Below are 27263 nucleotides of genomic sequence, written 5' to 3'. Positions count from 1 at the left end.
ATGCACCTCCTGCAGTAAACACGTACCAGCATGGGCTTGAAGCCTCTCCAAGAATAGCAGCAGAATGGCCATGGAGACTGGGAGCCCCAGGAACCCCCAGCCCCATTTGGCTGAGAGGATGCAGAAACCTGGTGAGGTAACCACGTTCGCCCAAGGCCCCAAGTGAGCCAGTGACAAAGCTATTAATACGACCCCCAGATCAGGTCTCTGTGTTGACCTTCACGATGACCTTCACCCTTCACACTTGGATGACTTGCTTTTACTTTTTGGAAAATATATTTTAAAGGCCCAAACCTTTAGAAAAGAGAGTTCCAAGCAGACACACGTTGACTGTCAGAGAAACAACCAGAAAAAAAAAAAAAAAACCCAACAAAACTCCTGCGCCAAAGGCTTCCCTCCCTTCAAATCCCACCCAGAGTTAGGATTTTAGGGCAGTCCACATAAGTCCTCCGAAAACCGAGGGCTACAGCAGTACATTTGTTTAGTCTCAATTCCCTCCCCCTTATTTTCAGTTTCCACTTTTATTTGTACATTTTTACAGATAGTCTTGACTAGCAAAACAGTCACACCATGGGTGGAAAGGGGAAAGGAGGAGGAGATGCAGTTGGTGAAAGCTCTTCATGTGAAAGACATCCTTACAGTCACAGCGACACACACACACACAGATACATTCAGCCTAGAAAGGGTCTACGGGCGACCCGGAAAGGAAGGGAAATGCGTAGCCAGGAGAGGACGGCGGGACACAGAGTTCCTCCAGGAACAAACACCCGGTCCTTGGACGTGAAGAACGAGAGCTGCAATGGCTGAGGTTGGTGTCTGTCAAAGCGAGGCCAGGTTTGAGTTACTGCTGTGTAACTTACACCCAGTTTTCTGTTTCTCAATAGTGAACAACCATCCTCTGCGGTTGGGTGGTTCCCCCATCCCTGGCTGGGCTCCAACCATACTGGGAGTAGTGACCTGGATTTCCCTTAGAGAAGGTCTCACCATAACACTTAAGCTGATCCACTGCAAAGTGGAAAGCGTGCAGACTCTTTGGGAAATGCTTTCTTTTTTTGTTCAGAACCTAGAATTCGGCTTTTCCCAAACAGGATCATGCCCAGAACAACTCCTAGTGAATGCACCATCCAAAGGTCTTCCTATAAGAACCCACGTGCTTTTGATGAAGCCATCTGCTTCACCAACGGCCAAGGGAAAGAAGATCCCAGTTCCTTGAAGCTCGTTCCCACCGTAAACTTAAAAGACCGTTAAAATGCTTCAGAATCTGATTTGCCCCACCACTTGGGCACGAACAGCTAGAAACGACGTTAGGAGAATGGTAAAACAATAAATAACGGAGGCCTCGACCGTGTGCCTTAACAGTTAACTATTTTAGCTCACTTATGCCATTTGCCAGATATGGTTTACTTATTCCATCACCTCTGGGAATAATAAAGAGGATTAAGAGTGCTCTTGCAAAATTGGCCTTGGACACAGGGAAGGAAGGCTGGGAATGGGTAAATTAAGGAGCCGACTTCTCTGAGGAACCTGGATGATCAAAGAAAATCTACGTGCTTAAGTTGGAGAGTACAGTCCTGTTCAGCGGCCAAGATGACCCCTCATTCTAGATTATCCCTTCCGTGGTGAGGCTTAGAAACCATGAAAAAATTCCATTCAGTGGGGGCTTGGCCGCTGAAGGAGAATTTGAACAGTGCATAATTCATAGGACGCTTCATGTTTGCAAATCACTTTGCAATTTCTTTGTCACCCTTAATACACCATGAGGTAAAGTGTTATCTCTATCCTCATTTTGTGGATGAGGAAGTTCAAGTATGGAGAATACACAGTGCCCAGAGTCACAAGTCATTTCAGCGCAGAGCTGAAATGAAATGTACAGTAATTACATTATACAAGTGTAGCTGAATTAGTGAGTTACTCTGGCTTCAGTGCTCTTACACCTATCGTTAGACTGAGATGGCACTCAAAAAAAAAAAAAAAAAAAAGAGAGAGGAAGGAAGGAGAAACAGAACAAGGAAAGAAATCCCAAAGTTGGAATCTTTTAGCTCTGTTCCAGCCTGCCCCTAAGCTCTGGCATTGAGCCTCTTCAAAGGCCTGTTTGTTGCCTCTGGGGGCTCGGGCCCTGTGCTCTCACTGCCATGAACATAGGGTCAACTCCACACAGACCAATGTAGTTCTGTGGTCACGGGCTGCACCCCTGGCCCCAACTGCCAACCCAGAGACAACCACTGATGAAGTGTTGGGGCTATGATCATTATGATGCCCAGAGCCATGGGATTATGAACAATCTTCTAAGGTTGTTTTTCTTTTGTATTTTATTTTTCTAACTTTCTACAATGAACATGTATTATTCAGGAAAAAAAATCAAATAGCCAATAATAATATAGTCTAAGAACTAACCATAATGTTTAAGAAATATTTTGCACCATGGAGACATTGATGAAAAGAAAGAAAACCCAGCCCACCAAGGTGACCACGTTGAGGGAAACCAGAAATTTTTGTGACCATCAACTCAGGTGGTCTTGTTTAAGCATCTGTCCCCTTACTCTATTGTATAACAGCTGGAAGACAGCACAGAAGCCAACCTGGCTGTTAATGCACCAACTATTTCTATCTGTGGTGAAATCACTCCATGACTCATCATCTTTCCCTGGAAAGGGCTGGATGTGTCCACGGGAAAGGTTCGTCCCTAGAGCAGAAGGGACATTTTCAGAAGAGCAGCTTCCCTTTAGCTACAGGAATCAAGCAAACATCCCACACACATCACACCAAAGATGACCAGAGTGTATTTCTTCCCACTCCTTCCCCCGCACCCCCATACTTGAAAATCAGTTCGTTAATGCTCTCAGAATAAGCCAGGTGAAGACCAATTCTAAACGCCTCTGGGTGATGTACTTGATTTCATTATCCTGAATCTGACTCAGGTGGGCAACTTTGGAGACGTAAGCAGCACATCCTCCCATTAAACCAGGACAACTACACGTGGTTCTTTCATTTTAGACCTCTCGTGGTGACCGTGGATGAACATTAAGATGTGGGGCGCCGACTGAAGAGTCTCAGGACGTCTTCTTCCCTTATCGAAAGAAAGGCAAGCATTGCTAGGTGAAACCACTCACTCCCAACAAGAGAATATTCCCAAATGGCACCAGGGCCCAGGGTGCTGCACATGGACGTGTGATTGAGGAAGGCTTTGTCTTGATTTGGTGGAGTTGTCGAGTGTTTGTGACTTTGTGATCCCTGAAATCAAAAGGGTGTTATCATTGAAAGGCTGGGACTTGGAGGAGGATTGAAGCTGGAGCAGGCACGTCTGAAATTTTTTTACGCTTTGATGCCAGGGCATCACAGAACTCCTTATGAAACCTACAGCCACAACAAACAAGGAAGGGGGCTGCTTGGAGTGGACGAGCCTCTCTAAAGACAGATTCCTTAACTATTTTAATGGGTTGTAGTTGATGCAGAGAGAAAGTGGAAGTGAGTGGACAGAAAGGAACAGAAACCAGAAGAAACCAAAACTCTCAAAATGGGGGAAGAAACAGGACCTCTTTCTAAGGCAGACACCCCACTTTCCTGCATCCCCAGGGTCCTAGGGCAAGGAAGGAAATAAAAGGCCCCGTGCTCAAGGTCGACCTTCACGGAGCTCAAAACACATACACGGTCACAGGCCTCGCCTGCACACCTGCAAGGAATTTGAACTTGACCTGGGGTGGGGGCTGGTGGGGGAGGCTGCTGACCCTAAATCCCATTAGAAGGTTGGGTTCTAGTCTGATCTGGGGTTAGCAGAGTCTGATGTAGAGAGTCTCGAAGGTTGAGCCTCCTCCTTCCTTCTCCTCCCTCTCTGCCTTCTCTTCTTCCTCAGCCCTCACAGCACAAAAGCTTCAGTGACAGCTTGGAGTGACACGTCTTCATCTGCGGTCAAGTCCCTAGGCCGGAGGGATCAAGGTGACCCGAGCAGTTCTCCCACAGCCAGCACTTGCCATCTGTACAGGGCTTCCATCCTGGCCATGTGGCTGGGCTTTTATTGGCCCCGAGCAGGGTCAGACCCAGAGTGTGCGTGCCTGTACATTTCTGGCCCCATTACCAAAGAAAGCAGCTCTAAGCTCCTGCTCTGCTGCTGGTGAGTTGAGCCCAGGTGGTTTACTTCTTTCCTAGGGGTCCTCCTAGCATTTAGGAACATTTCAAAGGGATGCAGCAATCTGTGATAAAGGTCTATTATAAAGATTAGTAGTTGGAGAGAGTGGATATCTATTTACGGCAAGCATGGGAATAAAAAAGAGGGTATAAATTACAGGTTGGTGAACAGTACTGGTTACTTAGGAAAAGTTTAAATGATTGATTACAAATTGCCCCATTTGGAATTTCTTTCCGCATTTTCCTACAATTGGGAAACAGCTGAAATTTGGATGTGGTCACAGACAAGCCTCCTGCCCCAAACAGATGCTGGTGGACGCCCACCTCTCCCTGCTAGGCGGAGCCCAGTCAAGATGCTTGGAAGGAAGACACAATCTGAGACACTTCTCCTCACTTTTCCTCAAGCCCAAATACGCCCTTCCCCTGAAGCGGGAAATCTAACTTTTCAAAGCAAATTATTTTTAAAAAAATTCCCTGTACAACTGAAACACTGGGTTTTCCTGAACTCTCTTCTCATAGAATACATCCTTTGTTTTAAAAACCATCCTTAGAAGTGCAAGTAGGAGCTAACAGCATTTCCTGCCCTGTCGTCTCCTAGCTCCCCACACACGGGGCACTCACTCACACATGAGCCTTTTTGCAGAAGCTGATCCATGTCGCCAGCAACGAAGTCTTGAGTGGTACATACCCACATCTGCGTCCAGGTACATACTGACACAAATGTACACAAAATGCACCAGAGAGATACACACACACACAGAGACCCACACTCAGACCCATCCACGCACATCGGATGTCCTATGTGGTTGTGAATTACATGCACACACACAGTCAAAAAGAGATGAGGAGAGAGGCGGGACTTGGAGCCTGGTGGATGGAAGAGGGAGAAGGGAAATGATTCACAGGTGAGAAAAGGGGGGAGCCGGAGGGGAGGCAGGGTAGAGGACAGGTAGATGAAACAGGGGGCATGGCTGGGAAGGAAGGCTGCTGAGTGGGTGGCAAAGTTCCCAGAGCACATTCAGTTATGAAGCAACTGAATTCTCGGCTACACGGTTGACCCATGGCTGGACGGCTCGGGGAATCCTCTCTTTGCCTCCCCAGGGCTGCTCGGCCCCCGCGGGGTCACTGAGGTGATGGTCAGCTGCTGCTGCCCACTCTTGCTGGCAGACTCCTGTCCCCTCAGCTTTCACAACCCGCTGGCTGACTCCACAGCTCGCCAACCCCTGCAGTGCCAATGCGCTCAACTGAGCCTGAGACGCCGGGCTGGATTGAGGCCACTTCTGTTTGGGTGCTAGCCACCAAGATGGCTACTTGGGGATTCATGGCCTTGAATACCAAGAGGAAAAGGAAGAAGATGGTAAGAGTCAAGAGTTCTCCATGAATTTACACGATATCATACAAACTGGAGCCCACGGGACACGGCAGCTCTCTCTGCAGGTGACCCATTTTCTTTCGTCTGTACAGAGGTCACGCCTACAAAAGGGGTGGATGTCCAGTGACAAAGGACAGCTTCTGGAATGGGAAGTGAAAGGTCTTCTCTGGTACGTGGACTTTCCAACAGCAACAGAGGCCACTTTCCTTCTCCCTCTTGAACCGTGTTCCCCCTCTTCGCTCATGGCTCGTGTACCCAGCTGTGTCTTGAACTTGCAAAATTAGAGGACTAAATCCTGTGGCGTCCCAGAACTGGGATGTGAAGCACCACAGGTCCTCTGCCCAGTGGTTGTGTCCTTGGTTCTTCCCTCTGGAAATTTCAGCTGCACTAAAAATAACAGAAAAACGCAACACAAATGATAAAACCCCACACTCAGAAAACATCCACACACACACACATGTGCACGCACGCACACTCCAGGGATCTGAAGCTGCAAAACTGGCCCCCATAGAAGCCCGCCCCTCATGATGCTTCCTAGGTCTTGGACCCTCCATCCTGGGCCATGAAATCACCACAAATGACAGACAACAGTCATAACCCAGTATTGCCATTTAAAAAGGTGAAAAGAAAAAAAGGAAACTGCCTGAAGTTGTTGCATGCGCGCGCACACGCACACACACACACACACACACATTACAGCGTTACTCCAAGGCTCCGATCTTCCCGGGGAGTGCAGATGGGGTTCGGGGCAGGGTGGCCTGTTGCTTAACTGGGTGTAAGGCAGCTGGAAGGTAAGACTGGGTTTTCTGAGCATCCACTGAAGTGTCCTCTCATCGATGCGGATCTTGTCTCTCAGCATGTCGTGCTCTCCCCCTCCCCACCTTCGAAACTTTGTCCAAAAGTTTGGCAGCAAAGAGAAAACTCGCTTCTCGGTGTGTTTTCTCTTCCACTTCTTGTGTGTCACTGGTCGGCCAGGAAGGAAATCAGACGGGAAGAGCAGGAGAAGAAAATGGTTCTGAAAATGGCCTCAAAGATCTGGTGACATTCTATGAACTAAGGGCGTCGTTTCTCTGATATGATCGGTGTTGGGGTACTGTCCCCTTCTGGCAGCCCAGCGGAGGGCACTTCCTTGTCTACACCCGTGCCGCCCCAGACCACGGGCACCGTCCCTTCCCAGCCCACCACCCCATCCTCGTGAGTGACGGGAATCGGGACTATCTCGAGTGGTGGTGTCTTCAAGAAACCACGGAGCCAAAAGTTAAGAACGGATGGAAGAGCCACGTGATGGGAACGCTTTCCCCATCTCGGTGATGAGGCAACACAAAGTCCGACGAGATGCAGGTGCCTAAGCCAGCTCCACTCTGCCTCGGCACTGGCATCATCTTGATTGAGTTTTGTTGTATATATGTATATTATATATATATTTATATATATATATATATATATATATATATATATGTATGGGTTTGTTTTTTTTAGCACACTGTCCCATTCTCGGGTCTGGATTTGGGGTAGTTGGTCCTCGGGACAGGTTGGACAGAAGGGGCCAAGGTACAGAAGAATCCCGAGATTAGCGTGAGGCCCAGGCCCCCCCAAGCACAGAACATGGACCATCCGTAGCCATGGCTGATGTCGTCAGGGAGTCCATACAGGTAGCGTGGGTAGCGTGACAGCTCAAAGTTGATCCCAGCCACACAGGTGCACAGTGAAATGATGCAGAAAGTTCCTGGAGGAGAAGGGAAGAGACAGGGGTGGGGTAACAGAGAAGGAAAGGGAAGAGGAGAGGGAGAGAGAAAGAGAGAAGTGAGGTTTACTACATTTTCGACTTTCTTGAGTAGGAACAATGAGATCCAGGTAAGAGTAACCTGCTGACGAGATCAATATTTGGAAATATTCATGGAGAGGGGAACAGTATCAAGGCTTCCTCATGCTTCAATAACTGCCCAGTCTTGGATAAACTCGGGGAGTCTCTCCTTTGGAAAAATACTAAAAATATATCACATGACAGTCTGTGTAGGGTGCAGTGAAGCAGGAGAGTATCTGGATCATTTTTCGAAAGCCTTTAAAATTCACTGTCTTTCCTTGGAGACGCAGAAAACACCCCCCATTGCTACTTCTTTAAAGAGAAAAACATTTTTATTCTTTTCTTTTCCATACACAATGTCTCATACGATATTGGGTTTTCCTTTAATCCATTTACCAACCAGTCATCCAAATCCTGGAAGCCTTTTCCCGTAAGACATTTCCCAGCATTTTCTTTTTAAGCCTAGGAGATAACTCCTTTACGACGCGCACACTCCTTTACGACGGGCAGCAGAGTCAGTAAATCTGGGAAACGCTGTACGTCACTTCTCACCCGCTAAGATTCATCATCCACAGTAACGTAAGTTAACTTGTCCAGCCTAGTCTTACGAGGTATTTCACAAACTTATTCAATGATGCTCCTTTAAAAAAAAACCATTGCTCAAACTAATCTCCAATGAGAAGGCTGCTACAAGAGATACCATGTTATCAAATAGAGTAGAATTATAAGGCCACTTTTAGCCAATAGATAGTTGATGTACCTAAGATGAGTTTAAGAGCTTTTCTCGATATTTGCTGTGTCTAATGTTTCCTCTGTCACTGCAGATAGGAGAGCAATGGCCTGAAGAAGTAAACTTTGGAAGAAAAGCCTGGGTGGGGTCGATAGTACTGCAGGGGTCCAGGCACTTCAGTGGCTGTGATCTGTGTTTCCAAAGACCACTAATTCAGGAGCAGAGTAGAGGGCGGTCCAGAGGCAGGGAGACCAGTTAGGAGCTGTAGTCAAGGGGAGAAGGAAGGAGGGGTCTGGCGAGGGGGGAGCAGGGCAGGACTGAATGACTGTTAGTGAACGGTGGCTGGTAGAGGCAACGGAAAGCAGTGAGTCAGGGGTGACCTGGGCACAGGGGCCGCATAAATAAAACTGTGTGGGTGGGAAGCATGTAGGTGTACATATGTGTACATGTGTGTGCATGTACATGCTTGTGCACGTGCGTGCAGCCACAGTCATCGTGTACAAACAGATATGGCACCATCATTACCTGGGAAAACAGTGGGGGGGTTACAAAGCACCCCGAGTCTCTCCTGCTGTGCCCCGGGGTTCAGACGGAATTCTAAGACGGCACCCAGGGTGGATTATGTCTCATCCCAGACTTTCTTAATCAGAATCTTAGGGAGAGGATGGGAATCTTTCCTTTTTAAAAGTTCCTCAGATGATTTCTGGTGATCGGCCTGGTGAGACCCTGTGTTAGGGCAGAGGTTCTTTGTATAACCTTGAGGCACAGATTCAGGTGTCGGAAGAAGCAGAGGGGGCCCAGAGGGAAGGAGGCAGCCTGGGGGACCCCCGCCAAGGACAGCGCGATGGCTTGGGAGTGCCAGAACTGAAGAAAGCTTCCTTTTGACACCAGTTTCAAAGAATCCAAACTCCAACAAACCAGTGCTGGCCTGCTTGTGCCTCAAGTACACTTTCAATTTCTGGTTTAGAAACCTGAGTGTGTGATGACGTCATTTACTAAAATTTAGATTTAGGACAGGAAGAGGGAGAGAGAGAGCGCACACGTGTGCATGCGTGCTGAGTTCAAATCTGAGCTGCCCTTGGGATGTTAAGGCACTCGGCACCGTGGGTCTGGAGCCTGGTAGTAATTTCTGAGCTAGAGATGTGGACTGAGTCATCATCTATAAATTGAAGCTCTGGATGTGACTGAGGTCACCCAAGGGCTCTCTATAAACCGTATCCACATAGGATACTTTTAAAAATGGAGACATTTCTTCTCATCAAATTGTGCACAGTCTTCCTGATTAAGTGCAGTGATTTGTTCCGGGAGAGAAGGTCGATCTCAAGGAAGTTTTGATCTTCCCAAGTTACCAGTAGCTGAAAAAGCTTGATAGACACTATTTTAAGGGTGTTCTGCAAGCAGAGCAGACAGGACACAAAGATGTGGTTGATAAATCAAGACCTAATTACTTAATTACCATATGGACTTAATTACCTATTGGAAATGGCCCAGCTTGTTGATAACATACATCTTGTTGCCATGTTAATAGGGTTAGCTGGGATATCTTCCTGCCTTCACTTCCTGTCAGTGGTTCTGTGACTCTGGAACCTTTAAAGATTTCTGTGGTTTGTTAGCTCCCGTCAATATTCCCATAGATGGGAAAAAACTCTGAGGGCTCTCACTTAAGACGGCCTAGAGTCTGTTATACAGAGTGAAGTAAGTCAGAAAGAGAAAGACAAATACCGTATGCTAACACATATATATGGAATCCTAAAAAAAAAAAAAATGTCATGAAGAACCTAGGGGTAAGACAGGAATAAAGACACAGACCTACTAGAGAATGGACTTGAGGATATGGGGAGGGGGGAAGGGTAAGCTGTGACAAAATGAGAGAGAGGCATGGACATATATACACTAGCAAACGTAAGGTAGATAGATAGTGGGAAGCAGCCGCATGGCACAGGGAGATCAGCTCGGGGCTTTGTGACCACCTAGAGGGTGGGATAGGGAGGGTGGGAGGGAGGGAGACGCAAGAGGGAAGGGATATGGGAACAGATGTATATGTATAACTGATTCACTTTGTTATAAAGCAGAAACTAACACACCATTGTGAGGCAATTATACTCCAATAAAGTTGTAGAAAAAAAAAAAAAAGACGGCCCGTTATGCAGGTCATCTGTGTAACATGTCAGGAAAGCCCGGTGTGACAAAGAGGGAAGAGTTGGAGTGGCTTCTGCCCGCTACCATAGACACGGCTGTTTTCTGTTTGGAGCAAGGATTTATATATATATATATATATATATATATATATATATATATATATATATTTTTTTTTTTTTTTTTTTTTTTTTTTTTTTTTTTGCGGTACGCAGGCCTCTCACCGCCGCGGCCTCTCCCGCTGCGGAGCACAGGCTCCGCACGCGCAGGCTCAGCGGCCATGGCCGCGGCATGCGGGACCCTCCCAGACCGGGGCACGAACCCACGTCCCCTGCATCGGCAGGTGGACCCTCAACCACTGCGCCACCAGGGAAGCCCCAAGGATTTATATTTTTATATACTTCTGCGCTTATAAATTCAAGTTTGGAAATGTGCATTAATAACTGGAAATGCACACAGCAGGAGTACCGGAGAATGGGGGAATGAGGGCCACAGGCGCGCAAGGACCCTACCTGACCCAGCTTTCTGTCTCAGGCGATGAGCCCAACTCTCAGACCTGTGGATTGGTGACCAACCGGGAAGGGTGGGGTGTAGAACTCCCCCCTACCACCACCAACTCTGAGGGGCTCTCTGGGGAACTAATAGAGATTCTAAATATCTCTGCTAGAAAACATCCTCAATTAAAGGGTGGTAATAGATATTACAGCACGGGGGTTGCAGCCTCTTTCCGTTCACCCAAAAGTACAGTGGTCCTTTGGGCAAGTATGAGGCTCTCCTCTCCCCTCAAGGAACAGGCTGTGGCCTGGGTCATTTTATTTCTCAGGAGCACTTATCGACTGGTGAGTGAGGATCCAAGAAAGGCAAACGTAACAATGCATGGTCACATCTTCTCAGTAATTCCCCCCCATGGCTTGGGGTTTGAGCCTAACTCCCGTGAGGCTCCAAGACTAACTGTAGTCACAGAAATTAAGTGAAAAGAACCACCCAAGCCCTTCCCTTTGGAGCAAGGCTCTGCTGTGTGGCCAGAACTGGCTGTAACACCGGCTAGGCAAGTAGGGACAGCAGCAGCGCGGCTGTCAGACCTCAGTGATGTCAGGTCTGGGGAGGCAGGTTAACTGCAACGGGGCAGGCGGAAGGGGATGTTCCTGTGGCCGCAGGCTCTGGGGTGTACCCAACAGCCAATCGGCAAATATTTGTTGAACTTCTGTGTTTGTGCCAAGCATTACGCTAGATGTTAGGGGGATAAAAAGGAGAATAAGATAGGATCACAGTTCTTAAGAATTTTTAATAGAGTCTAAAATAAAAAGATGAAAAAAAATCTTATAATCTCGCTGGGGATATGAGACAGACATAACTGAAAAGCTGAGGATGAAGTGAAAATAGCACCACACTGGGGATTAAGAGACCTGAGTTTAGTGTCAGCTCTGAATCTTTGGTCCCCTCATCTGTAAAATCAGGGCGCTGGAGCAGACAGCTGGTGGCTCCTATATCTAGCCATGTCTAGGAAAAAAGGGCTAATACCCAGAAGTAAATGGTAAGAGACAGCTATGCTGGGCCAGGGAAGGTTTCCCAGAGGAAGCAGTGTCTTGAAAAATGAACAGGGTGTCCGCAGGCAATAAAGGGAAAGGGGTCCGCACCTGGCCTGGAGAGCAACCCTCCTTCAACCCCAGTGCCCCAGTGTCCTAGGTCTCTAAGCCTGCGTCGAGAAGGCATGTCCACATCCCACTCCCATCATGCCTCTAACTTCCGAAATGCTCACTGCTGCGCCATCCTGGTCAGGCTTCCATCATCTCCCACAGAACCTCTGGTAACAGATCATTGGTTCCCTGCCTTCTTCTTCCAGTGATATTTAAAAAAATTTAAATCCTGCCTTCCTTACCCTGCCTGTATGGCCTGACCTGAGTGGACGCTTCCTACCAATCTGACCTCATTTCTCAGCTTGACCCCCATGCTCCCTGTACTCTAGCTAAGAAGCATGGCCTTCTTCTTGAGATCTTCTGGGATCTCAATTCAAATGCTGTCCTCCCAGAGAGATCCTTCCTGCCCCTCTCCTAAAGCAGTCCCTCCACCAGGGTTTCTCAAACACTGTTCGATGGAGCTGCCTCAGGAGCTGCCACTGGGAAAGAAAGAGGGAGTAAAAGAGACTCCCAGCCCTCTCTCCTCTCTTTGGCCAGAATAGCCCTGCTTTGATCTGTTTCCACATGAAATTTCATTTGATCTAAACATTTTTGAAAAGCACCAGCCTTGTCCATTCACAAGGGGACCATAAGGCATGTCGTTATAAGAACTGTAAAGCTTTGGACAGCAAAGTGCAATGGCTCTTCTATTAGTTTCAAGTCCATGCCTTTGGCAGAAATAGCTAATCAATCTCAACCCTCACTCCTGCTGGCCTCAGACTCCGACTCAGCCCAGCCCTCCCCGGCAGCCAGCCGCAACTAGTCAGTTGCAGCGGGTTGGAAGGAGAAATGACATCTAGTTACCCTTTCCGTGCCAGGACTCTCACACATTTAGACTCAGAGCTCAGGAAGTCCAGTTAGATGAGACCACACCACCCCCATGTGCCCGCAGCCCGAGAGCCGGTGTTAACAAGACCCACCGGCATAGAGGGCACAGTGTCCTCCAGACCCCTCTGGTGTCCCCATTTGCAAACTCCACCTGCGAGCGGGAAGGCATGGCCAAGGAGTGTAATGCACTCTGCAAACATAAATGCTTCCTTTTGATTCAAACACAGCACCTGCTTCCTTGGATGACCAACCCCACCTGGAGCCCTTTCAGGAATCAAACCCATGCTGTCACCTGGCAACCCATGGTCCAGCCCCAGTCACCGGTGTCTGCGTGTCCCGTCAGCGCCTAGCTGGAAGGGGCGAGGGCTGTGTGGTGTTCTGGGATCACTGGCCGCACGCCTGCCGGCCGCCCCCCACCCCTCCTCTCCAGGCACCGCTGAGGCTTGAGTGAGGGCGAGACCGAGAGAAGGGTTTCCATGCCCAGCCGGCCGACTTCTGGTCCCAGCGCCAAATATAGCACCACCCCCCTCACCAAGTTCCACGCATTGCTGCCATTTCTAATTAACGTTTCTCTGGTTGCCGATATTAGATTCTAGTTTTCTCCCCACTTTTAGTTTCTGGGCTGTTTGACAACTTCCTCCTGCTTGGCTATCTCTTCCCTGAGTTTCCAAGCTGCCCCTTGATCCAGGCTTGGTCCCCCTCCCTAGATGTCCCTGTCTGTCTCCTCCTTTGTCTTTTTTTTTTTTTTTTTTTTTTTTTTGCGGTACGCGGGCCTCTCACTGTTGTGGCCTCTCCCATTGCGGAGCACAGGCTCTGGACGCACAGGCTCAGCGGCCATGGCTCACGGGCCCAGCCACTCCGCAGCATGTGGGATCTTCCCGGACCGGGGCATGAACCCGTGTCCCCTGCATCGGCAGGCGGACTCTCAACCACTGTGCACCAGGGAAGCCCTCCTCCTTTTGTCTTTTCAGACTTGGGGCTTCCCAGTCCTCCTCTGAACCCACATTCCATACTCTTTCTGGCCACTTCACCCTCTCCTCTGATTTGAACTACCACCAGAACATGAGTGCTTCATAGGATAATGTGATAGCGTGTGGTATCACATATTATGTAATTCTGCGTCCCAATCCCCAGGGACACGGTATGTTTGAGGTACTCCCTGGCTACACACAGGATTTCCAGTGCTTCCCCCATAATCCCCAATTCCCTTCAGTTTCTGACTTTTTTTTTCTTTCAAAGTCTTCCTTCCCTAGAAGGGTGATCAACCATCCCAGTTTGCCTGGGAGTTGGTGAGGGTAGAGGGTGTGTCCCTGGTAAGTGTGACTTTTGGTCCTAAAACTAGAAAGACCTGGGCTAAGTAGCACACACTGGTCACCCTTCCTACACGTTCCCTCCTGCCCTGCACTCTGGGGCCAATCGGTGATACTGCAGTGACTACAAAAATTAATCCTCGCTTGTAAGTTACAGAAAACCTAAAGCTTTAACCCAGTGGGAGCACAGAAACTTGGATCCCTGGGTATGTTGCCACGTTAAGAAATGCCTGGCCAGGAGAGCATTGTTTTGGGGCAGTTAATTCTTCTGTAACCTTGAAGTGTCACCAGGGAGCACTTAATCTGCAACCCCAAATGGTTCTATCCCAGTACCACCTGGTAGGTTGATTACCAAGATATTTTTAAGCTGATATTCAGAGTTTGGGCATTAATCTCTGCTCAGCCCACTTCTGAGCAGTGACTGCAGGTTTGTAAGGCAGGCGAGATGGGGCCTCCTGTGTGGCTGCTGCTTTAGCATCCACAGGAGGGGAGGGGAAAACACGTCTCCACTTCCTTCAGGGACTGATGGAGAAGCCACGCAGTAACACCACAGCCACGGACCCCGTAGAGAAATAGCATCAAAATTGTGGTCTCAGGCAAGGCAGCGAAGGGCTCTTACTAATTCAAGAAGCCATTGCCTAGGAAACCGAGGGCCTCAAGAAGGTTCTCACAGGAATCCAGGGCGGTCACATATTGTGTGCAGAGGCATTTTCCAAAATAGCTATTCCTTCTGTGACCAAGTTGTACCCAAAACTTCACTGGAGTATAATTTCTGCAGCTTTCCAGGGCCAGAAACCCATCTGTGTGACATTTTCTGCTCTTGGGAATGAGGAGTGACGCCTGCTTATCCCTGACCCTCACGTGGTGCCTTGTTGCTATGGTGGCCAGAGGGCCTCTGTCCTGACCCCAGCCCCACAGGTTGCTGCAAAGCTGTCTCTGCAGAAGTGCCCTCGTGGACGCGTGTGTCAGGGAGGTCAGGAAGCAGCCCAATCCTCTCTCTAAGACTCTCTCCCTTCCGCCCCCTCTGATCTTTAAAACCGTAAAGAAGCAAATCGGCAAACAGAAAAAGGATCCCTCCACCTTTAACAGCGGTATGCATCCCAGGAAGCTGATGTATACAAACCCTTCCTTTGCTTAGATTAAATGCCTCAGCAGCATTTAGCTCTTGATAGCACTTTATAGCTTTGCTCAGACCTGCATGGAATATAAATTACTGTTGAATTACACACCATTGCATCAGCGGCAGCCAGCAGGCAGGTCACATGGGGCTTTACAGCCAAGGTGCCTTAGGGGTTCACTGGGATGAGGCAGGGGGTGGTGACAGGCTCTGGGGGAGAACACACTGCAGGGGATGGGGCCCTGAGTTAAGACAAAACCATTCATCATTCTGCAAACTCTGCAGATGCTCTAGGCAGTCATTGCATGAATGCCACCTCACCCCCAAGGCAAGCGGCTTTTGTATCCCCGAGTCTGTGTCTGCACACTGCAAGGCTGGTCTACGTCTGGGCATGATTATGCCACAGTAATGCCACATCCTCAACTCAAGCGACGAAAGGGACTGGCTGGTTCAAATAGGTTGGCACTGACTCTAAGGACAAAGCCTCTGCGTTCCTATCATAGAACGTGGAGTCTCATCCCTTGGTTTTCCGTATCTCCAGGGTAGCCACCAAACCTGGAAACATGGGTGTCATGGACTGAACTGTGTCCTCACAAAATTCCTATATTGAAGCCCTAATCCCCCAATATTTCAGAATGTGACTGTATTTGGAGATAGGGCTGTGACACAGCTAATTAAGTGAAAATGAGGCTCTTAGGGTGGGCCCTAATCCAGTGTGACTGGTGTCTTTGTAAGAAGAGGAGATTAGGACATACAAAGAGATATGAGACAGCTGTATGCACAGAGGGAAGACCACATGAAAAGGCAGCAAGAGGGAGGCCATCTGCAAGGCTGCGAGAGAGGCCTCAGAGGAAGCAACCCTGATGACACCTTGATCTTGGACTTCCAGCCTCCAGAACCGTGAAAGAATGAATTTCTCTTGAAGCCACCCAGTGTGTCGCATTTTGTTTTGGCAGCCATTGCAATCTGATACAACAGGTGAATATATAATAACTGGCTTATTAACAGAACGTTACAATACACGATAAAATAAGGTTATGTTTCCAGACTTTATGGCTACCTGTAACTAAAACAGCCATCTAAACACAGCCGCACAAAACAACAGCTGCCGGGCATCGTGTGGATTTTTCTCCATCTCATCAATGCATCTACGCTTACTCCCCCTCAATCCCCATCACGATACTTATTCTTCTGGGTGTATGTTAGATTTGATCACAAGATCGCTGGCCCTGGTGACCTCTACACCCAAGACTGAGCCTTTTCAAACTCGGGGAAATACCTAAAGGGCTGAGCCAATGGAAGAGAGCATCAGTGGGTTCAAATGTTGTGATGGGAATCTACTAAGGTCAAAGCGCCACTGTCGGGCCTCCCTGGTGGCGCAGTGGTTGAGAGTCCGCCTGCCGATGCAGGGGATACGGGTTCGTGCCCCGGTCTGGGAGGATCCCATATGCCGCGGAGTGGCTGGGCCCGTGAGCCATGGCCGCTGGGCCTGCGCGTCCGGAGCCTGTGCTCCGCAACGGGAGAGGCCACAACAGTGAGAGGCCCGCATACCGCAAAAAGAAAAAAAAAAAAAAAAAAAAAAAAAAAAAAAGCGCCACTGTCCAGTCTCCTTGACTGGACTCTGCCATCTCCATCCTTTACCCAGTCTGCAGAGGGTCCCTGCAGCTATCCTGGCAGTTATCCTTTATGGCCCAGTCCAAGCCCCGAATGACCCAAGAAGTCTTCTCTGAGTATGCCCAGCACCAGATAATCCACATTTTTTTCAGAAGCCCTAAAACTTTTCTGGTCTGGAACAGACAATCTGACAAGTAGCTATAGGAACCCTCTCTTGTGCTCTGTTTTAGTTTGTGTCCAGCTAGACTGTACCTTTCTCCAGAATTGGTTACGGTAGTGGTGTCTCCTTTCGTATGAGATACAGCACTGCCCAGTCAATCCATATCACTGGAGGAAATGGATTTCTGGGCTATGGAGCTTTTAAATGAAAATATGGGCTTTGAAACCCAGAAGGGAATGAAGGCAATATCACGGCTGGCCCTCCCACCCTCCTTTCTCCTAAACCGTTTTGCGATTGCTGAGGTATTTTTGCATGTGTGCGTGTGCGCGTTCACGCGTGTGCCCACACACGTACATGCCTACCTACCTTGCGTTTCAATGGGTACCCTGGATTTCAGGAAGCATTTTTATTTTTAGGGAAATTCAGCATCAGAATAATACCCTCTCTGCAGGATTATTTTGAAGAGCGAAAATAATAGATGTGAAAAGGCTTAGAGAAGTTAAGATTGCTTTCTATATGTAAGGTATGATATTAGAAATGGAAAGCTTTAAGTGAGGGTGAAGAAAAATCGTTCTGGAGGACAAGAAAAATTGTGCTTGCTGCATTTCACCTCCATCACCCGCTCCATTCTCTCCCGGCCCCGTCGCAGGGCAAGCGCCAAACCAGGAAACACTTGCTCTCAGCAGAGACCAGAGACAGTGCCCACTCAGGACCCTTCGTTCTGTGGGCTTTGTTGGCACTCCAACCACGGAATTTGGAAGATCTCAGAATACACTTCTGAGACCCTCCTCAGTAAGGGAACCTATCTTTGGGCTCAGGTTTCAGCATCCAGTGGGGGTTAGTTACATCATGACATCGCTGGGTTTGCAAAGAAGCCTGTGGCTCAACTAGGATGGGTAAAAGGAAGCAGCCCTAAGAGAAGGGTTGGGAATAGCTAGGTGACATGAGTTGGGGACCTTTTATAAGTGCTGTAGAGGCTCTGACCGCGATTCCCCTGGAATGTAGAGGCGGCATTTACAGCTATCCCATTTATTAAATTATTATAAAATTCATTTATTAAACACCTATTGCCTAGTGGACTGTGAGAGCTATTTTTTTGTTTTGTTTTGTTTTGAGTCTACACAATACACTTCCCTTCTTTCTTCTTTTGTTAAAACACCACCACCATTCTTTCTCCCGGGGAAGCCATTCTATGATCACAAGGATTAATTCAGGCAGAGGCAGTTGACTCAAGCCAAGCCTCAGTTTCTGTATCTTCTGTACCTCTTGAGGTTGCTGTGAGATTACATATCTTTATGTAAATCATATATGTATATGCATTAATATATATATATATATACACACATCATATAAATTATATAATTCACATCATAATCCCAAATTAAATAATTTGCTGAAGGTCCCAAAGTATAAGGAACAGAACAAATATTTGATTTTGCTGTAAAGCCTCAAACTATTTGACTGTGGAACATATGAGAACTACTCATCACACTCGCTTCCACTGGCCCCATTAAAACACAATATCCCCCAGGGGAAGCAACCACTGGCCCACTCCACTCTTGCCCACCTGGCCTTGGATATTTCATGCTTCAGGGAATGGAAAGTTGGGAACATCTGAGCCTGGTGGTCTATGGTGAGCTAAGAGCTTTCCACATAGGGCAGGAAAGAGAGTTCTAGAGAGGAAATGAATCAAGAGTGCAGCATCACATTTTTCTCAATGCGAATTTTTGCAGTTTTCTATCCATCTGGGCCTTGGTTCAGAGCTGAGAGTTAGTGGATCCAACTGGCTTCTTAACTAGACAGAGTGTGGCATCTACAGCTGTGTAGAAAGGAACATTCTCAAGCTGTGAATAGCGAGCTTCCAAGTGTAAGGCCACTTAGAGCATGCCATATTCCTGCCCCTGCTTCTCTATTCTCTCCTTGTCTTTCTAGGCCAGCACTTTCTGGTGGACAAGGGTCCATGGAGCAAACTTTGAGAACCTTTAGGGCAGAGGGCAATCTTGCCCTGGGTTTCTTGCTAGGGACAATGCTTGAAGTCATACAAAACCTCCTGCAGACCATCTCAGATACTACAGTTCTCTGGTTGGTCTAACATTCATCTTCCTAAGTAGATACAAGGATTTTGCAGAGAAAGCCACATCACCAATGCCACCCCCACCCCCCAAAGCCAGCATGAAGCCCAATACAAGTAAATCTATCATTATGTTTGAATTCTTGTCCTGGTCATCATAAGGCTCTCCTGGCCCGCCCAGAGGTCCACCAAGTCAGCCTGCAACAGCTTCCTGGGAGGAGAGCTGCTACCAATGGGGATGTGGCTTAGTGGAAAGACAACTCCACCAAGAATCAGAAAATCCAGGTTCTGGTCCCATTCTTTCCCATTAAGTGGATAAACCACCTCATCTCTCTTGGCTATGATCAACCATGAAATACAGGGGGTAGGACCAGATTTCTAAGATCCTTCCAATTAAATGATCCTGTGACTCTAGGTATTGGGACAAAAAGATACCATTCTCTCTGAATTGTTCTAGGACTTGCTGTCAGTTATTCTGTCAAACATGAGCTGCCTGGAGAGAAGATACTGCTTCTCACCTCCTGACATGCACAGAAGGGCTGGTGAATGAGACCATTAGATGTCATTATTTGCCATCAGTGTGCATATGAGGCTCAGCTCAAACCTGCCCTGATTCGAAACACGGAAGGATTGGGACCCAGCTGTTTAACTGTCTGGAAGAAACTGCCTCCTGTAAGAAATCTCTCTGGCTTCTGCCCTATCTGATCCAAGCCATGTTCATTAGCAGAGGAAGATGCTTGGGGTGGTAGCCAGAAGATCAGGAGAGTCTACCACCTGGCTTGGTTTATGTTTCCATATGCCTGGCACACTTGTCAGCTTGGCCTGGCCTTTCTTTGAGATGAAAACCTGTACCCAAGTGACCGTGGCATGCTGTCCCCTCACCACTGGGTCACTGAACACACACATAGCTTTATATGGATCAAATGCTTATATATACTATTTTTAATAGGATAGGCATTGTCCCAAATGCTTTACAAATGGCAGTTCTTTGAATCCTCAAAGCAACCTTATGAGATTTAGATGGGGAAAGACACAGACAGGTTAAGTAAATTGCCCAAGATCACCAGCTGCTCTGTACTGGAGCCAGGATTCAAATCCATGTTTTTGCCACTTGTTATGTTTTCTCTCATTCCAGCTATTTCACATGCATGTGTATTGTCTCTGGAGCTGGACTGTAAGCAATGTAAGCAGAGAAGCTCTTTTCCCCAATAGGGCCCTATACCCAGTGGTGTTTAAATAAGATTTACCGGGCTTCCCTGGTGGCACAGTGGTTGAGAGTCTGCCTGCCGATGCAGGGGACACGGGTTCGTGCCCTGGTCCGGGAGGATCCCACATGCCGTGGAGCGGCTGGGCCCGTGAGCCATGGCCGCTGGGCCTGCGTGTCTGGAGCCTGTGCTCCACGACGGGAGAGGCCACAACAGTGAGAGGCCCGCGTGCCGCAAAAAAAAAAAAAAAAAAAAAAAAAAGATGTAACCACTAGATGGTGAGATTGGGAGAAGAGGCCCTATTGTTATCAAACGTGGTCCTGAGGAGGTTCTGGGGGCCCCTCAGACTCAAGCCTCAGTTAATAAAATCTCATTGCTGAATTCTCCAGAGAACTAGGAAACCCTATCACAACCGTACGTCACTTCACTCCTATTTGTGTTGGGTAAAAGGGTGACTTCCTGTAGAGGGACATGAGTTTTCCATGAGGAGCAGGATGGTGTGGCTGAGGCAGGAAAGGAATCAAGGTCAGAGCATTAACTCTCTTACAGTAAGGCTGTTTGTAGCTTCCCAGGAGGCCAAAACCCAACCTCAGTGGGCAGAGTACGCTGGTGGTCAGAAGAGCCACAGGAGCTCGGCACGGACCGCAGCCCGTCAGAGGGCCCCTCCCCACGGTGCTGCTGACTCGTCAGCGGGCCTCTACCTAGCAACGCGTTTAGCTCCACTTTTGTCTGGGAGATTTAGGGAATGATCATTATTCACCCCTCTTCATTTTCTGAATTCAAACTCTGATGAGAAGAGAGTCCCAGAAAGGAGGTAGACAGGGTGGGAAATACCAGCTTTCTTACTGTTGAGGCAAGTGTGGCAACTGTGGCTTGGTCCCTGGCCACAATCAACCTCAGTAACACTTCCCCCGCAAGGCTGACATTTTAGGATGCTTTCCCCAAGGGAATGTTTGGGCCCGCAGGGCAGATACACTCACCCAGGAGTGACTCACACTGGTGGGCCAGAAAAAGAAAGGGAAATAGGCCTCCAACCTGGCCTCCTGATGCTGGCCTGAGCCTCGAACCTGGGAATACTGGCTACCTGGAGGAGCAAAGCACAGGCAGAAGACCCAGATGTTGCTGGTCTCTCCAAGCTTGGCCTCCTCTGGCAACCTCACCAATCGGAGAAGTCAGTCACCTCTTCTCCTTTAGAAGTAGGGCCTTAGGGCTTCGCTGGTGGCGCAGTGGTTAAGAATCCGCATGCCAATGCAGGGGACATGGGTTTGAGCCCTGGTCTGGGAAGATCCCACATGCCGCGGAGCAACTGAGCCTGTGCACCACAGCTGCTGAGACTGTGCTCTAGAGCTGTGAGCCACAACAGCTGAGCCTGCATGCCACAACTACTGAGGCCCATGAGCCTAGAGCCCGTGCTCTGCAACCAGAGGCCACCACAATGAGAAACCTGTGCACCGCAACGAAGAGTAGCCCCCGCCTGCTGCAACTAGAGAAAGCCTGTGCACAGCAACGAAGACCCAACCCAGCCAAAAATAAATAAATTAATTAAATAATAAAAAAAAGAAGTAGGGCCTTAAATGGTAGAGTTGGTACCCTTCTAAAGAGAGAAGTTTCCTACTTTATGGGCCCAGATGGGAATGCTGAGATAAAGAGAGAATGCCATCCAATTTCCCTTGGCCGTACTAACTCAGGGACCCTAAAAATCTGTGACCCAGAGGCTTCCTGGAAATGTGATTTCAGTAGAACTTGTGAAAATGTTGAGAGCTGAATTGGAAGGGATATCTTAATTAATTATCATTTAAAATAAACTGTAGCCTGGGAGTGTGGTGGAATGTTTAAGGGATTCCTAGGTTTTGTTACAGGGGCAGTACGAAGGACACAGCTATTGGCATTTCTTCCTCCCCAGGGCCAAAATGATGGGGTCAAATATCATACTAAATTTACATTTAACTTGACACAAAGCTGCTTAAGCATTTTTTTTTTTTTAAAGCTGAAAGGGGAGAGGGCAGACAGCAGAAACAGGAAGAACTACAATCCTGCAGCCTGTGGAACAAAAACCACATTCACAGAAACACAGACAAGACGAAAAGGCAGAGGGCTATATACTAGATGAAGGAACAAGATAAAACCCCAGAAAAACAACTAAATGAAGTGGACATAGGCAACCTTCCAGAAAAAGAATTCAGAATAATGATAGTGAAGATGATCCAAGACCTCGGAAAAACAATGGAGGCAAAGATCGAGAAGACGGAAGAAATGTTTAACAAACACCTAGAAGAATTAAAGAACAAAAAAACAGATGAACAATACAATAACTGAAATGAAAACTACACTAGAAGGAATCAATGGCAGAATAACTGAGGCAGAAGAACGGATAAGTGACCTGGAAGACAGAATGGTGGAATTCACTGCTGCAGAACAGAATAAAGAAAAAAGAATGAAAAGAAATGAAGACAGCCTAAGAGACCTCTAAGACAACATTAAACGCAACAACATTCGCATTATAGGGGTCCCAGAAGGAGAAGAGAGAGAGAAAGGACCAGAGAAAACATTTAAAGAGATTATAGTCGAAAACTTCCCTCACATGGGGAAGGAAATAGCCACCCAAGTCCAGGAAGCACAGCGAGTCCCATACAGGATAAACCCAAGGAGAAACATGCTGAGACACATGGTAATCAAACTGGCAAAAATTAAAGACAAAGAAAAATTACTGAAAGCAGCAAGGGAAAAATGACAAATACCATACAAGGGAACTCCCATAAGGTTAACAGCTGATTTCTCAGCAGAAACTCTACAAGCCAGAAGGGAGTGGTATGATATACTTAAAGTGATGAAAGGGAAGTACCTACAACCAAGATTACTCTACCCGGCAAGGATCTCATTCAGATTCGATGGAAAATCAAAAGATTTACAGACAAGCAAAAGCTAAGAGAATTCAGCACCAACAAACCAGCTCTACAACAAACACTAAAGGAACTTCTCTAAGTGGGAAACACAACAGAAGAAAAGGACCTACAAAACAAACACAAAACAATTAAGAAAATGGTCATAGGAACATAAATATCGACAATTACCTTAAATGTGAATGGATTAAATGTTCCAACCGAAAGACACAGGCTTGCTGAATGGATACAAAAACAGGACCATATATAAACTGTCTACAAGAGACCCACTTCAGACCTAGGGACACATACAGACTGCAAGTGAGGGGATGGAAAAAGATATTCCATGCAAATGGAAATCAAAAGAAAGCTGGAGTAGCAATACTCATATCAGATAAAATAAACTTTAAAATAAAGAACGTTAAAAGAGACAAGGAAGGACACTACATAATGATCTATCCAAAAAGAAGATATAACAATTATAAATATATATGCACCCAACACAGGAGCACCTCAATACAGAAGGCAACTGCTAACAGCTATAAAAGAGGAAATCGACAGTAACACAATAATAGTGGGGGACTTTAACACCTCACTTACACCAATGGACAGATCATCCAAAGCGAAAATAAATAAGGAAACAGAAGCTTTAAATGACACAATACACCAGATATATTTAATTTATATTTATAGGACATTCCATCGAAAAACAGCAGATTACACTTTCTTCTCAAGTGCACATGGAACATTCTCCAGGATGGATCACATCTTGGGCCAGAAATCAAGCCTCAGTAAATTTAAGAAAATTGAAATCATATCAAGCATCTTTTCTGACCACAACGCTATGAGATTAGAAATGAATTACAGGGTAAAAAAAGTAAAAAACACAAACACATGGAGGCTAAACAATACGTTACTAAATAACCAATAGATCACTGAAGAAATCAAAGAGGAAATCAAAAAATACCTAGGGACAAATGACAATGAAAACACAACAATCCAAAACCTATGGGATGCAGCAAAATCAGTTCTAAGAGGGAAGTTTATAGCTATACAAGTCTACCTCAAGAAACAAGAAAAATCTCAGATAAACCATCTGACCTTACACCTAAAGGAACTAGAGAAAGTAGAACAAACAAAACCCAAAGTTAGCAGAAGGAAAGAAATCATAAAGATCAGAGCAGAAATAAATGAAATAGAAACAAAGAAAACAATAGCAAAGATCAATAAAACTAAAAGCTGGTTCTTTGAGAAGAGAAACAAAACTGATAAACCATTAGCCAGACTCATCAAGAAAAAGAGGGAGAGGACTCAAATCAATAAAATTAGAAATGAAAAAGGAGAAGTTACAACAGACACCACAGAAATTCAAAGCATCCTAAGAGACTACGACAAGCAACTCTATGCCAATAAAATGGACAACCTGGAAGAAATGGACAAATTCTTAGAAAGGTAGAACCTTCCAAGACTGAACCAGGAAGAAATAGAAAATATGAACAGACCAATCACAAGTAATGAAATTGAAACTGTGATTAAAAATCTTCCAACAAACAAAAGGCCAGGGCCAGATGGCTTTCACAGGTGAACTCTGTCAAACATTTAGAGAAGAGCTAACACCCATCCTCCTCAAACTCTTCCAAAAAACTGCAGAGGAAGGAACACTCTCAAACTCATTCTATGAGGTCACCATCACCCTGATACCAAAACCAGACAAAGATACTCCAAAAAAAGAAAATTAGAGACCAATAACACTGATGAATATAGATGCAACAATCCTCAACAAAATACTAGCAAACAGAATCCAACAACACATTAAAAGGACACACACCATGATCAAGTGGGATTTATCACAGGGATGCAAGGATTCTTCAATATACGCATCAATCAATGTGATACACCATATTAACAAATTGAATGATGGAAACCATATGATCATCTCAATACATGCAGAAAAAGCTTTTGACAAAATTGAACACCTGTTTATGATAAAAACTCTCCCAAAAGTGGGCATAGAGGGAAACTACCTCAACATAATAAAAGCCATATACAACAAACCCACAGCAAACATCATTCTCAATGGTGAAAAACTGAAAGCATTTCCTCTAAGACCAGGAACAAGACAAGGATGTCCACTCTCACCCCTATTATTCAACATACTTTTGGAAGTCCTAGCCATGAAAATCAGAGAAGAAAAAGAAATAGAAGGAATATAAGTTGGAAAAGAAGAAGTAAAACTGTCACTGTTTGCTGATGACATGATACTATACATAGAGAATCCTAAAAATGCCACCAGAAAACTACTAGAGCTAATCAATGAATTTGGTAAAGTTGCAGGATACAAAATTAATGCACAGAAGAAATCTCTTGCTTTCCTATACACTAATGATGAAAAATCTGAAAGAGAAATTAAGGAAACACTCCCATTTACCACTGCAACAAAAAGAATAAAATACCTAGGAAAAAACCTACCTAGGGAGACAAAAACCTGTATGCAGAAAAATATAAGACACTGATGAAAGAAATTAAAGATGATACCAACAGATGGAGAGATATACCATGTTTTTGGATTGGAAGAATCAATATTGTGAAAATGACTATACTACCCAAAGCAATCTACAGATTCAATGCAATCCCTATCAAATTGCCAATGGCATTTTTTTACAGAAATAGAACAAAAAATCTTAAAGTTTGTATGGAGACACAAATGACCCCGAATAGCCAAAGCAGTCTTGAGGGAAAAAAAACGGAGCTGAGGAATCAGACTCCCTGACTTCAGACTATACTACAAAGCTACAGTAATCAAGACAATATGGTACTGGCACAAAAACAGAAACAGACCAATCGAACAGGATAGAAAGCTCAGAACAAACAGTTCATGCAGCTCTATGTCAAGAAAAAACAACCCAATCATAAAATGGGCAGGGGGCTTCCCTGGTGGTGCAGTGGTTGAGAGTCCGCCTGACGATGCAGGGGACACAGGTTCGTGCCCAGGTCCGGGAAGATCCGACATGCCGTGGAGCGGCTGGGCCCGTGAGCCATGGCCTCTGAGCCTGCGCGTCCGGAGCCTGTGCTCTGCAGCGGGAGAGGGCAGAACAGTGAGAGGCCCACGTACCACAAAAAAAAAAAAAATGGGCAGAAGACCTAAATAGACATTTCTCCAAAGAAGACATACAGATAGCCAAGAAGCACATGAAAAGCTGCTCAACATCACTAATTATTAGAGAAATGCAAATCAAAACTACAATGAGGTATCACCTCACACCAGTTAGAATGGGCATCATCAGAAAATCTACAAACAACAAATGCTGGAGAGGGTGTGGAGAAAAGGGAACCCTCTTGCACTGTTGGTGGGAATGTAAATTGGTACAGCCACTATGGAGAACAGTATGGAGCTTCCTTAGAAAACTAAAAATAGAAGTACCATATGACCCAGCAATCTCACTACTGGGCATAAACCCAGAGAAAACCATAATTCAAAAAGACACATGCACCCCAATGTTCACTGCAGCACTATCTACAATAGCCAGGTCATGGAAGCAATCTAAATGCCCATCGACAGATGAATGGATAAAGATGTGGCACATATATACAATGGAATATTGCTCAGCCATAAAAAGGAACGAAACTGGGTCATTTGTTGAGACGTGGATAGATCTAGAGACTGTCATACAGAGTGAAGTAAATCAGAAAGAGAAAAACAAATATCGTATATTAACACATGTACGTGGAACCTAGACAAATGGTACAGATGAACCAGTTTGCAGGGCAGAAGTTGAGACACAGATGTAGAGAACAAACGTATGGACACCAAGGGGGGAAAGCTGCAGGGTTGTGGGAATGGTGGTGTGATGAATTGGGCGATTGGGATTGACATGTATACACTGATGTGTATAAAATTGATGACTAATAAGAACCTGCTGTATAAAAAGAATAAATAAAATCAAATTTAAAAATTAAAAAAAATGAAAGATAAAATGAAGTGAGTGTACATGGAGAAAATATTTGAAATCAGGGATCACTGGCAAATAAAGTAAAATATTAAAGATGGGTTTTGGAAAAATAAAAAAATAAATAAAAGATGAAATGGATTTTTTCCTCATTCACAATAGAGTTTAGTTACATAGAGATGTATATAAATGGATATGTATTAATGACACGTGAAATCCTAAACAAGAATGAATAAATAAGGACTTGGCATGCTGCTTCCGAAGACTGGCCAACTCCAAGTCTAGGAGCAGT

The 27263-nt window shown here is 46.2% G+C and overlaps 1 protein-coding gene across 1 annotated transcript in view; it reads right to left on the bottom strand.

Moving 5' to 3' along the window:
• Window positions 1–6969: 6969 nt before the first annotated feature.
• Window positions 6970–27263, bottom strand: part of TMEM178B (transmembrane protein 178B) — a gene marked incomplete at its 3' end in the record, with an annotated part of 362319 nt that continues 342025 nt past the window's right edge. Inside the window, exon 4 of the mRNA XM_081244870.1 lies at window positions 6970–7220. Coding sequence (XP_081100996.1) covers window positions 6970–7220 — 251 coding nt within the window. The remainder of the gene's footprint in view (window positions 7221–27263) is intronic.

Source organism: Mesoplodon bidens (assembly GCF_964165515.1).
Source record: "Mesoplodon bidens genome assembly, chromosome: 9".
In the NCBI taxonomy this organism is placed as follows: domain Eukaryota; kingdom Metazoa; phylum Chordata; class Mammalia; order Artiodactyla; family Ziphiidae; genus Mesoplodon; species Mesoplodon bidens.
Note: the sequence above shows the minus strand (reverse complement) of the source record. Positions and strands in the feature narration are given on the sequence as shown.